This window comes from Salmo salar, chromosome ssa04, assembly GCF_905237065.1.
Source record: "Salmo salar chromosome ssa04, Ssal_v3.1, whole genome shotgun sequence".
In the NCBI taxonomy this organism is placed as follows: Eukaryota; Metazoa; Chordata; class Actinopteri; order Salmoniformes; family Salmonidae; genus Salmo; species Salmo salar.
Window position 1 is genome coordinate 14,805,545 of NC_059445.1, and position 13,677 is coordinate 14,819,221.

The 13,677-nt window shown below is 43.7% G+C and overlaps 1 protein-coding gene across 3 annotated transcripts in view; it reads right to left on the reverse strand.

Annotated features, from left to right (window-relative positions):
* Positions 1-13,677, reverse strand: part of LOC106610215 (mineralocorticoid receptor) — a 96,899-nt gene that overhangs the window by 32,492 nt on the left and 50,730 nt on the right. For 2 of the 3 annotated variants that reach the window (XM_045716588.1, XM_045716587.1), the window contains exon 3: positions 7,097-7,233. In XM_045716588.1, the coding sequence (XP_045572544.1) occupies positions 7,097-7,233 (137 nt within the window). The remainder of the gene's footprint in view (positions 1-7,096; positions 7,234-13,677) is intronic. The other variant, XM_045716589.1, reaches the window with a different exon arrangement.

Genomic DNA, 13,677 nt, shown 5'->3' on the forward strand with positions numbered 1-13,677 from the left:
TTCAACAGTCTATGTAATGACATGCATACTGTAGGTGTAGGATAATTGGCACACTTGCATATTTAGCATAATATAGACCTACGCGATTTAATCTGCCTTTGTGTAGTAGGTACAGTCATACAACTTTAATTTCAGATACCTATCAGTCATAACACACAAAAAACGTTTTTATTCAAAAACGTTCTGCAAAGCACAGTCACAACACCAATACACACATCAACAGTACACACACCCGCCCACACGCACTTACCCCCACACCACAACTGTATCAACACCGCCCCTGCGCATATCAACCACAAACCAATGGGCCAGTGATAACATTGATAAAGCCCATCTGATTGGCCTGGCGGTGTTATTTGGTTAAACACTTAAGGTGTATCCTACCCAGCGACCCAGCGCTCGGAACCCTCTTTGCATTGATGTCAAAGAACAAAGGTATCAGCCTGGAAGAGGAAGTAGATGGGTGGTGATTGAGGCCTTTAGTGCCATGGGGCAACGAGGGCATGAGTGGCTCCACACACACACACACACACTACATGGGTCATCTCAGGTCAGGTTGAGTTAAGGACACAGAGGAAACACAGAGGGACCGGTCGGTCTGTTGGCTAGATATTAACTGGCACTCACGGTTACGATACATCCGCATAGCACTGCCATAGGTCTATTATACAATGGACTAGGACTGCTACTAAGCCTACTACCTACCATTCATCTATGCTGCACAATACTAGAATGAACCAATTAATAATAACTGGCAACCACTGATACTGTAGGCTCATTTGGGTCTGGAGCTGGACAAGTTGAAGAAGGCCTGCCGTAGGCCTACATCCACGTAGCACTGTTTAAAAGGCCTATACAATAAACCAGGACTGCTACTAAGGTGACTAGCATTCAGAGGATAGACAATAGTTGAATGAACCTGGGGTAACCCTAGTACTTGGCCTACTTACTCATGTTGCTAAACCAATTACTATAATCTGCCAAAAGAAAATATAGTATTCAGGCCTAGTGTTTTATCAATGCATCCACAGCTGTTGTTGCCTGCAACATTTAATTAATACACATCTGGTGGGAAAGGGTTCGGCTTCCATTAATGACACAATTACTTTTAATTATCTAGCATAATTACTAGAGGCTTAAGGAAATTCTGCACCCTCACTCAGTCACTGTCTGGCCTTGTTCACTAATTACGTTGACAGTCGTTAATGGGGTCAAGGGGAGGGCACTGTCGTCTTGGATTGTATAGGTGTCTATAGGCTCTAATACAGGTGCCTGATCAAAAGCTGCTTTCACTGGGTGTCTTGGTAACTTGAATTTCTCGTGGACAGACTAGGTATATATAAATGTTGATGAGCATCTGACCTACAGTAATTAGGCGAGATTTTAGTTCTGGGTTTACCGAGATTAAGGTAACCTTAACGAAGTGGGTCAAACACAACCTAAGAGGTGGTCTTAATGACTTACTGTTAGTTTATGTAACGTTGTTAGAATGGATTAGATTGCTATAATGCCTGCTTTGATATAATCCATGATTGCTTACTTCACCTCGCCTTACGTTAAAGGGACAAGTGGTGTGCATTGTATGGTACAACTTGGATAAATATGCAATTTTGGAACACCATGCTTATTGTTATGATGGGTATTAACTGGTTATTATGCATGACTGTAATTCATATAAAATATATCAGAGTAATCAAAGGACATCACATCTCTATAAAATGTGGAAATGCATATAGCATGACTGTAATAAATATACATTACATCAATATATGTTTACTGTAAGTCTGATAGAAGGACATGTATGCCATTCGTCTGAGAGGGACTGAGACTGGGACTGAGTCTAATAAATGGCTGGGTTTCAGATGCTGTTATATGAGACAACATGAGGCACACAGCCCATCTAGAGTAGGTGGGAGGAGGCGTCACATCTGATAAGAGCACAGACCTGTCGGTCAAAATATAAACCATCTAATTGGAGCACGGAACTGCCAGTAAAAATATAAACCATCTGATTGGAGCACGGACTTGCCAGTCAACTCATAAACAGTACCATTCGTGTCCTCAGATGAACTTTTCCACTGATGCCCGAAGAGAAAGAGAGAGAGAATGAGAGTGAGCGTTAGAGAGGGAGAGCTTTACATCAGTGTAACGCTAATCATCCCCGTGCCACATACTGCAATACTATACACAGCTAGCCTGTAACACGGTTGAATGGTTTCACAGTAGACCTTTGAGTTCAATAAAGTAAAAGCCAGTAAAATAATAAGTCATGGAATAAAGGAACTGTACTGAATATTATTAAACAGAACGGTATGCCAAACCACTGATGACATGTGAATAATAAGCTAGCAGCACTCAACAGTTAAAGTCTTCCAGACCAGAAAAGGGATGCGTCCCAAATGGCACCCTATTTATTATAGTGCACTAGTTTTGACCAGAGCCCTATGCACTGTTTAGGAAATAGGGTGCCGTTGGAGACGTAGCCCAGAGCAGCAGTCCACATGGAGTGGTTTACAGAGCCCAGCTGTCTTGTATCAACACACTGTCTCAGGGATGACTTCAGGGATAGGGGAGGGGTAGGGATAGGGAAGGCTTTAGGGGAGGGGGTAGTGGAGACTAGTTCAATATGTGAAGATGCTTGGCTTGGAAACGTACTGTGTCCACACTTTTCTAACTGCTTGTATATGCATTGTCTGCTATACTAAGTCAATTCAAGTCACATACAAAACCAAATTCCTACGTGAGGTAACAGAGACGACAGTAACCCCGAAAAGTTACTTTTGTAGATACTTTAGGTACGGTGAAATAACGACCAACAAGGCTCAGAAATGAATGATAATTTGTCTATAACTTTATAGGAGATAATGATTCTACAGCAATACCTCTGGGTGTTATTCATAAGCCACCGTAACCCTTTTCATTTAGCAACAGCTGCTAAGCTCAATAAATGATGCCTTGTGCTCTGCTACACAGAGAAGGCTATTTGTCATATCAACTAAATGTGTATAAAAAGACAAACGAATGAGTTTTAAAATGCATACACCGTTATTCTCTAAATTACTATAGAATATTTATTCATTGAAATGAGAGATGTTTACAGTTAGTGGGCGAACATTTCTATAATGAATTCAACATCAACTGGTTTCAGTCTGGTGGGAGGCAGTATGGAGTGGAAAGGGGGATATCTAGTCAGTTGTACAACTGAATGCATTCAAAGAGAGGTGCGTGTGGGGGGGGTGGGGCTGCTTTAATTGACATCCACGTCAATTAAGTGCCTGGGGAACAGTGGGTTAACGGCCTTGCTCAGGGGCAGAACGACAGATTTTGACCTTGTCAGCTCGGGGATTCGATCCAGCAACCTTTCGGTTACTGGCCCAAGAGGTGTATATACTGTATATGAGAAGTTCCACTGAGATCAGAGTGGTGTACTGTTCAGCCAACCACAGTTTAAAGCTACACTTACCAAACCACCAAAAACTACCATTCACACAAACCCAGTCAATACCTAGCTTACGTCTAACCCAAAATTATAACCTGAATTATCGATTATATTCCAGTTCCTTCCGCTACTCACACACTCTGTAGCATGGTCCTTTGTACAGTATCGCCTAATCCTATGGTTATTGCCAATGCCACACAAAGAGATCTGAGACCAGCCTATAGACTCCTCAACTTTGTCATTGAGAGGAAGCGGCCCCTCCCTAGTCCACAGGATTTTAATGTGAGCTGACGATGAGTAAAGAATACTAACTAGCTGTGGGTTGTAAATGGGTCTGAGACTCTGAGTCTGTAACTGGGTCTAATGGGCAGAGGCAGTCGGAGGCCGTCGTGCCTGTGAGGCAGCTGAGGGGCGCCTTGACAGAAATTAAACATGGATTATTTCTCCCATTGTATTGACGTTGTTCTGCAGTCTCCTCTCATAGCTCATTATCAGACTCACAGAGGCCAGGTTTTTCACATTGAGAAAAGAGGAAGAGGGGGAGGAGAAGAGAGGAAGAGGGGAAGGAGGAGAGAGGGGGAGGAGGAGAAGGTCTCCTCACGTCCTACTTACACCTCTCCGGAGCTCGGTGCTGACACATCACTTTAGTTCTTTCTCTCGCTCTTGTTCCCTCTCTCTCGCTTACTTTCTCTCTCAGCCCCTCCTCTCTGTGTCTGTCTGTCTCCCCCTCTTGCTCTCTCTCTCATTCTTTCTGTCTGCCTCATTCTCTCACCCCCCCCCTCCTTTCTATGTCTGTTTCTCTGCCCTCTGTCTCTCTTTTGCAATTCCCCTGTCTTTTTCTCCTACTCTCATTCTATACCCTACCTCTCTTTCCCTCCCCCGTTTCTTTCTCGCCCCCCTCTATCTTTCTTTCCCTCCCCCTCTACCTCTCATCCTCTCTCCACCACCCTCCCCCTCATAGCAGCTATGCTGATGTCAGGTAAGGTAAGCACTAGCTGGGCTCACTGCACACATCACAAAGGACACACATACTACAGTACAAGCAACCTTGATGACATCAGCCCACTAGTTCACATAGAGTTTGACCAGGCAGCAGCTGCACCAGAACAGACCCCAGAGTAGTCAGTTCAAACATAATATACAAGACACTACATTACCCACAATTCCTATAGCTTGTAACTAGGCTATTCCATATCTAAGAGAGAGTGATGGCCTACAATACCTGTCAGTACCAGTTTAGATGTGACACAATCTTCTCCTTAAGTAATTTTAAGGAGTAGGATACTTGTCCGGACGCTTATAAGAAATCTCGCTACACCCTCTGACGAACCATTAAACAGGCAACGCTTCAATACAGGACTAAGATCAAATCCTACTACACCTCTCTGATGCTCGTCAGATGTGGCAGGTCTTGCAAACTATCACGGATTACAAAGGGAAACCCAGCTGCGAGTTGCCCAGTGACGCGAGCCTACGAGCTAAATGCCTTCTATGTTCGCTTCGAGGCTAGCGACACTGAACCATGCATGAGAGCACCAGCTGTTCCGGATGGCTGTGTGATCATGCTCTCCGTAGCCTATGTGAGTAAGACCTTTAAACAGGTTAACATTCACAGTCGGATTACCAGGACTCAGAGCATGCACTGACCAGCTGGCAAGTGTCTTCCCTGATATTTTCAACCTCTCCCTGACCCAGTCTGTAATGCCTACATGTTTCAAGCAGACCACCATAGTCCCTGTGCCCAAGAAGGCCAAGGTAACCTGTCTAAATTACTATCACCCCGTAGCACTCACATCTGTAGCCATGAAATGCTTTGAAAAGCTGGTCATGGCTCACATCAACACCATCATCCCAGACGCCCTGGACCCACTCCAATTATCATACTTCCCCGACAGATCCACAGATGATGCAATCTCTATTGCACTCCACACTGCCCTTTCCCACCTGGACAAAAGGAACACCTCCGTGAGTATGCTGTCATTGACTACAGGAAACAGAGGGCCGAGAACGCCCCCATTCACATCAACTACCTCGTACCCCTGCACATTGACTTGGTACCGGTATTCCTTGTATATTGTCTTGTTATTTTATGGTTTCCTTTTACATTTTTATTATTATTTCCTTTTACATTTTTTATACATTTGTCTTACTTTTTAACTCTGCATTGTTAGGAAAGGGCTCGTAAGTAAGCATTTCACGGTAAAGTGTACACCTGTTATTTTCGGCGCATGTGACAAATACAATTTGATTTGATCATTTGACATGGCTATCTAACACACAGAAAGAGGACATGTTTAGGAGCTAATTGAACAAGTAAACAAAGCAGCAGTTGTTCCACAGAAATCACAGCAGTTTCCCATGAGGTAAACAGTCAACAGATTCCTACTGTGTATCCCATTTGGAATTGAATGAGCCTAAAATAAGACTAAATAGGCTTGGTTGATAACACTCTTAACCAACCTCATGTGGCCAACTCTGCTGCCTGCTTCCTGCACAAACAGCTGCACACACACACACACACACACACACACACACACACACACACACACACACACACACACACACACACACACACACACACACACACACAGATCTTCAGCTGTTATATGTTAACTCTCCCCAGCCCTCACGGGCACGCTCAGAGTGGAATGATATCATTTCTGATCCGATAACCCAGGAGACCTAATCCGGTTTCATAGGGATACATATATTGACTGTTTGTAAATATCATCAAATGAAGACATAATTCAATAGGAGTTCACTGTAGTTCCTCAGTTGACTGCTGAAAAAACACCTACCGACTGCCTTGTTTGTGCTTGCCTGCCTCCTCGGAGAGTGTGTGTGTGTGTCCGTGCACGTATGTGTGTGTGTGAGATTTAGCCCAGCGGCTCACGCTACACACAGAAATGAAAAGCGCATTATGAGTTTTTGTTGATTTTCCCCAGCTAAAACACAGCTTAAAAGGCTGTTATGGAAGAAGTATGTAGTTTGTGAGGTTTTTATGATGTTTTCAGTCATCTTAGGCCACAAACTGTACATGCTGAGCAATTTAACCTTATTTGTTTCTGACTGAATCATACATTTCTATTTAAAACTATAAATATTTCACAGGTAATTATCTAGAAGCTCCAAAAATGGAGTCATTCATAAACACCAGTTTACAACTTCCTTTTAAACGTTACTGGTGTTTTTTTAGACTGACTGGTCTGGTGTCACCTCTCTCTGGGGGAGTATGATTTGGGTTTGGACTACTTTGTTGCTAGCTCAGCATTTTCCCCTGGAGGTTATTCCTCTGAGACTATATGGAGACTGGTGTGAGTTAGCCTAGCGCCAGGGCGCTAACTTAACTTAGCATTGAGGTTTAAACCCGCTAATGGAGGGGTTGTGTTTCGCACACAACCAAAATGGCCGACAATTATCTTTAAAGGCCATATTCACATCTTCTGACTGTCCCCAAACAACTGTACTACTATAGACAGAAAAGCAGATTATAAACAGAAGCTCTTTAAAATGCATGTCACACTTTCTTTAAGACTTTACTTTACACTGTGTCCCATTTGGAGTCTGAGGCCATAGAAGGGAGGGTTCCTCAGACTTCAACAGGAGGCATGCTAGTAAGCACCCAAACCCAGACCCAAACGGAAAGGCATATCATACTTTTCCTACCTTCTACGGCTCTCTTGAAGAAGACCTTGCAGCTGCCGCATGTAACAACCCCGTAGTGACATCCCGACGCCTCGTCCCCGCAAACCAGACACACTTTGGCTGTGGACGACGGGTGTCTCAGCGACGCGCTGAAACAAAAGCACACACAGAGACGACACAGTTTAGCCTTTAAAGCTGACAAAGTAATTGTTATCCAACAACATCAGAAACGGAGGCCTCTAAGATGCTGTGAAACATTCACATTTTTACTACGTAAACAGTACATTAGCCGCACAATGTGGCTAACCATACGGATCCCTGCCAACTGACAGAAAAGAGAAAAAACTTTGCACTTGTCAGATTTACTGCAGCGAGTTGGAAATGACGCTGACAGAAACACAGAGGAGACGTCTTTAGCTGGCTAAGAAAAACAAAGGACAGGCGAGGCTGTGAGGAGGGGGGTGTGTGTTTTTGTCTGTTTTTGTCTGTTTGTGTGTGTGTGTGTGTGTGTGTGTGTGTGTGTGTGTGTGTGTGTGTGTGTGTGTGTGTGTGTGTGTGTGTGTGTGTATTCGTGCAGAATAACAGCAAGACTGTGGAGTTGATTTGGCCCAGATGACAGAGTACAGGTTAAAGTCAGAAACACTACAGTCGAAAGGCAGAAACTGTTAGCAGATGTTACACTAGGCTGACCTAACAATATCTCCCCTTCAACTACCTATCGCTGATGTCTAAGGTCAACTTTGAAACAACTGTTTCCTAAATAATGGATTCTAAGATATGTAGGCTATGGGTCTGACCTATGCCGTTGTCCACGTGTGGAGAGAGATGTCAAACCAATGTAGATAGACTATCAGCCAAGTTGATAATGGGACAGCTCCCACTATGGACTGACCTGGCTGCAGAGTTCACATCCTGTTATGTCACTGAGTCATGCTCCATAGTTAATGATTCTCCAGGTGGTAATCAGGGGCGAGGACGTAACTTGTTATTGATGACACGGATAGGTTGAACACTTAGTCACACACACACACACACACACACACACACACACACCCAGGTATATAGGTGGATCGCTTAGTCACTGGGCTCAGGGCATTGTAGGCCACATATGTACGCGTTGATGTGATGACACATCACACAACTTTGCTCAATCATGTTGTGAGTCATGCTATGGCTTACGGGGTCACTATGGCTTACGGGGTCACTATGGCTTACGGGGTCACTATGGCTTACGGGGTCACTATAGCTTACGGGGTCATTATGGCTTATGGGGACATTTTCTAATAATATGCCAGACGAGTTCACCTATGCCTTAGGTGAACTTAACCAGAGCGTACCGGGGTTATGCAAAAAATACTGAGTGACGACTCAATATTGTACTGTGTAGCCAGTGTCATTGGTCAATTGGCCTGCTGCACTTAGGCAAGGTGGAAAATGAGTTGCACGCACCATAAAATACATCTCTCTGAGCACTGAGAGATAGAGAGAGGAAGGGAAGGAGAGAGAGGGAGGCAGGGAAGGAGGGAAGTATACATTTTGCCCAAACATTTAAAAACGGACCAGGCCTGGCTGCTCCAAATAGTTTCGCTGAATCAGCAGAGATCAGATTAAATCGTTGGGTGAAACCTGACATAGTTTTCGGGGCAGGAACTCGGCAGCGGCACAGTGATGTCCTGTGGAAAGGTTTGAAAGTGACCCTTTCAAATGATGCACATGGCATCAGCCTAAATTGCGGGAGTAAACTCTGGAGCAGTTGTGAATGCACTGTGTACAGTGGGTAACATATTGAAGGCTTGTTTCTCAGGGCGTGCCATTCATTAATGTCAGTTATTAATGTCTACTCCAGATATTGAGTCAGCCATTACCAAAAGCAGTCTATGTAGAGAGAGACGTAAAGACCAGACAGAGCACAGCGTTGTTATTGACAAGAAGGCTTATTATTCCCGGGTTATTTGAAGTGTTTAATGTAGGCTACAGTACTGTGGAGTAAAAGTTGTACATGGTAAAAAAATATATGTTTAGTCTATAATACACATTTTTGCTGATTTACACACAAATAACCTATGCACACAAATAAACACACCTGCATAGAAACACACACACACCCTACCCCCCACCGAAACAACAAAAACAAGGAGATAGGTACAAAAACAGGACACGTCGTATCAAGACATTAAAAACGACCTCCCTCCAGCCCCCCTCCTTCCATCTAATTACCTCTCTCATCTCAATCAATAACACACAAGGTGATTGTCTGGTTAGCATTCTCCCGACATCCTTCATCAAACGAGCTGTTTTCTCTCACAGACACATACTCACACACACACACACTCAGGCACACACACTGGCTCTAACACACACACACACACAGACTTCCTGCCAGGGCTTGCTGGAGGGGGTAAACCAACAGTGGCAAGCAGATACGATCAGGAGCGCTGATCTAATTCAACCTTGACCATCTACACACACATTCAATTTCTTAGCACGCTTAGAGGAGTCTATCGAGATGTGTGTGTGTGAGTGGAACTGTCTGGCACTGGCACTGTGTGTGTGTGTGTGTGTGTGTGTGTGTGTGTGTGTGTGTGTGTGTGTGTGTGTGTGTGTGTGTGTGTGTGTGTGTGTGTGTGTGTGTGTGTGTGTGTGTGTGTGTGTGTGTGTGTGTGTGGGTGGTTCTATTTATGATCAGCCTGCTAAGCAGACCTCATTTCCCACAAACCCAGTCATCTTTCCCATACCAAAATGCATTGACTGAACTCTGTAATATCAGCAAAACGATGCAGAGATGTGTGGTGAATACAGGGCCAGTAAGCCAGTTGCCTTGCCACGTCACAATAAACTCATCCACCCACCCCCCGTGCCCCCGCCCCTGCCTCGCTGCCGGTCGGTCCCCGACAAGGTGACTTCCCCTCCCTGGGAGGAGTTATGTAGGTCATCCTGACTCCTGCTTATGAAACAAGCAGACAGACAGCGGGCCAAGGCTGGCTGCAGTGACTGTGCACACACACACAGCTCCATCAGTAGTATAGTGAAGGAAGACAACACCCAGCCCAGTCAGGATAGAGAATTTACATAGGCTACATACAGACATGGGTGCATATGAAATGGCACCCTATTCCCTATGGGCTATCTCTGCATACCTGTTGCTGGAATGTTTGTTGAATGTTTTTACATGAACCTACCAACAACAAACATTCTGGAATCTAATATTTGTTAGTTGGTATGTCTTTAATTCAATAGCATATTTCTACTGTACAGTTAAACTGGTAAACCTCTATGGCAGTGGTATTCAAAGTTTTTCAACTGGGACCCAATTTTTTTCACCAGAATTTCTGGGGACCTTATTTTTCCCCAATAATTTCTTGTGACCCCACCATACCTCAAATCTAATGACACAACCTTAAATCGGTAATTTCATTGCATTTTTAACTCTTATCAAAATGAAAAGAAACCAATAGATACATTTGCTCAATAAAATGTTATTTTTCAAATTAGCTTTCTCAAAAAAACGTCATTTCTTTTACATTTTGGCGACCCCACTGCGGTTCCCCCGCGACCCCGACTTTGCATGGCCCTGCTCTATGGAGAAACAGAGACAGTTGTCCATTTGTATGAAGAGCTCTACTGTACTTTCACCAGAATCCGCGTAACCACAGCTCTTTCCAGTAATGTCTGTTTATTGCAATGAGCTCAACCTCTTTTAATACTACAGCCAGATATTAGTGTCATCCTTCCATCTGTTCCTGGCCCAAACCGTGCCAACACCCAAATGTGCTTTATAAGGCCGCAGCAACAAACTAACACTAATAATCATATGTTTCGCCGAGTACGAGTTGATGAACAGAATCACTTCTTTGGTCCGTGAAAATGATATTCGGGTGTTGGTGTTGTTTTGAACATTAAGTATGCTATCAATCCTTGCAGTTAGCATAAGTATGTAACGCAACATTCAACCAGCACTCTGCGATGAATCAGAATCAACAATGTCAATATCTACCAATTTTTCAGTTTTTCAACTCCTTATACATGGTGTATACCAAACATTAGGAACACCTTCCTAATATTGAGTTTCACCCCCCCCCCATTCGCCCCTCAGAACAGCTTCAATTCGTCAGGGCATAGACTCTACAAGGTGTCGAAAGCGTTCCACAGGGATGCTGGCCCATGTTGACTCCAATGCTTCCCACAGTTGTGTCAACTTGGCTGAATGTCCTTTGGGTGGTGCACCATTCTTGATACACACGGGAAACTGTTGAGTGTGAAAAACCCAGCAGTGTTGCCGTTCAATCCGGTTTCCGAGCTGGTCACGGGTGCACCTCAGCCACGCTCAAGGTATCTTGGTGATGTCATCAACTTTGGGGATGTCATCTACAAAATAGCTTCCATTACTCTACTCAGCAAACTGGATGCAGTCTATCACAGTGCCATCCGTTTTGTTACCAAATCATCTTATACCACCTACCACTACAACCTGTATGCTCTAGTCGGCTGGCCCTCGCCATATATTCGTCGCCAGACCCACTGGCTCCAGGTCATCTATAAGTCTATGCTAGGTAAAGCTCCGCCTTATCTCAGGTCACGATAACAACACCCACCCTTAGCACACGTTCCAGCAGGTATATCTCACTGATCATCCCCAAAGCCAACACCTCATTTGGCCGCCTTTCCTTCCAGTTCTCTGCTGCCAGTGACTGGAAAGAATTGCAAAAATCGCTGAAGTTGGAGACTTTTATTTCCCTCACCAACTTTAAACATCAGTTACCGGAGCTGCTAACCGATCGCTGCAGCTGTACATAGTCCATCTGTGAATTGCCCACCCAATCTACCTACCTCATCCCCATACTGTTTTTATTTTATTTACTTTTCTGCGCTTTTGCACACCAGTATTTCTACTTGCACATCATCATATGCTCATTTATCACTCCAGTGTTAATCTGCTAAATTGTAATTATTCGCTCCTATGGCCTATTTACTGCCTACCTCCTCATGCCTTTTGCACGCACTGTATATAGACTTTCTTTTTTTTCTACTGTGTCATTGACTTGTTTATTGTGTTATTGGCTTGTTTATTGTTTACTCCATGTGTAACTCTGTTTGTTGTCTGTGTCACACTGCTTTTCTTTATCTTGGCCAGGTCGCAGTTGTAAATGACAACTTGTTCTCAACTAGCCTACCTGGTTAAATAAAGGTGAAATAAAATAAAAATTAAAAATAACTACTTTTAAAGGGTTAGTTCGGGATTTCCCCAGAGTCAGATGAAATCGTGGATACCATTTTTGTCTCTGCATCCAGTATGAAGGAAGTTAGAGGTGGTTTCGCCAATCATTAGCATAATGACTCTAAATCCGCAGGATGCTAGCTGTTCCAATAGGCGACTCCCTAAAAAAACACACCACTTCAATACAGCTATGACAGGAACTGATTTTTCATAGCAGGTTAGGAGAGCATTTTCCCTAACCTTAATCCTAATCCTTTTCCTAACTTTAACCGAATTCTCCTAACCTGCTACATAAATTCTCCTAATCTGCTACAAAAAAGTAACGTCCGGTTGTGACTGTATCAAAGTGGTGTGTTTTAAGGGAATCTCGTTCCCATAGACTTCCAGTCACTGCACTAAAGATAGTTAGCAATTGCGCTAAAGCTAGTGAACAATTGCGGTAACGCTAGTTAGCAACTTCCTTCAAACTGCAAGCAGATACATAAAAACAGTATCCACGAGTTCATCTGACTCTGGGGAAGTAGATAAAGGGCCTCATTGCCAAAATCCCGAACTATCCCTTTAAGAGCCCAATGTTCTACCACCACCAGACACATGCAAAAGCAGGTGATATATCTAGCCTCAAGATACATGTCTAAAAAGGAGCTCTTATTCTTTTCACTCTTGACCCCAGTCTCTTTTACGTTAGACATGTACCATTGGAGACTAACTCAAAGGGACTTCCAATGCTACCAGAAGATCAAAGCCCCCCCTCCCGTCCTTTTTTATTATATTTCTTTACAAAAAGTCCCAGGGAAGCATTTTCATTGTTTGTAGTCTACCTTTAATCTTCAAACAATAACACAGGTGATACAATAGCAGTTTATTTCATCGCACAAATCTCTAGTCAGAAAAACTTGAGCAAACAACCTTTATTTCTCGCCCTGCCTCGCTCCATATGAATCCGTAAAATATCTATGGGATTGATTTCCCCAGCAGTATCTCACTAGAGACTGTATTTTGTCTCAGGGGACTACATGATAATGGAAAAACTAGATAAGGACGGAGATGTGATTGTGGGTGTGAAGCCAGAAAAGAGCCACTCACTGACTGTGGGGCGAATGCGTTATTGGGCAACAACAGGACAGATGTTGGAGCTCAAACTAGACACCAGGCTAATTTGGATGTCACACTAGGATAACACTGAGAATACTCCGAATGCTTCAAATATCTGGACACTTTCTCAGCTGTGTAAGGAATGCTTTGTCAGCATGAGTTAAGGTAGTGAAGACTGGTGATTTAGCTAAAGTTAATGGTGGTGGTATTAGGGGGAAAGGCAGGGATGCACCCACATAGAAAGATACTGTTGGAGATTGTTTATCTCTATGGATGATAAACA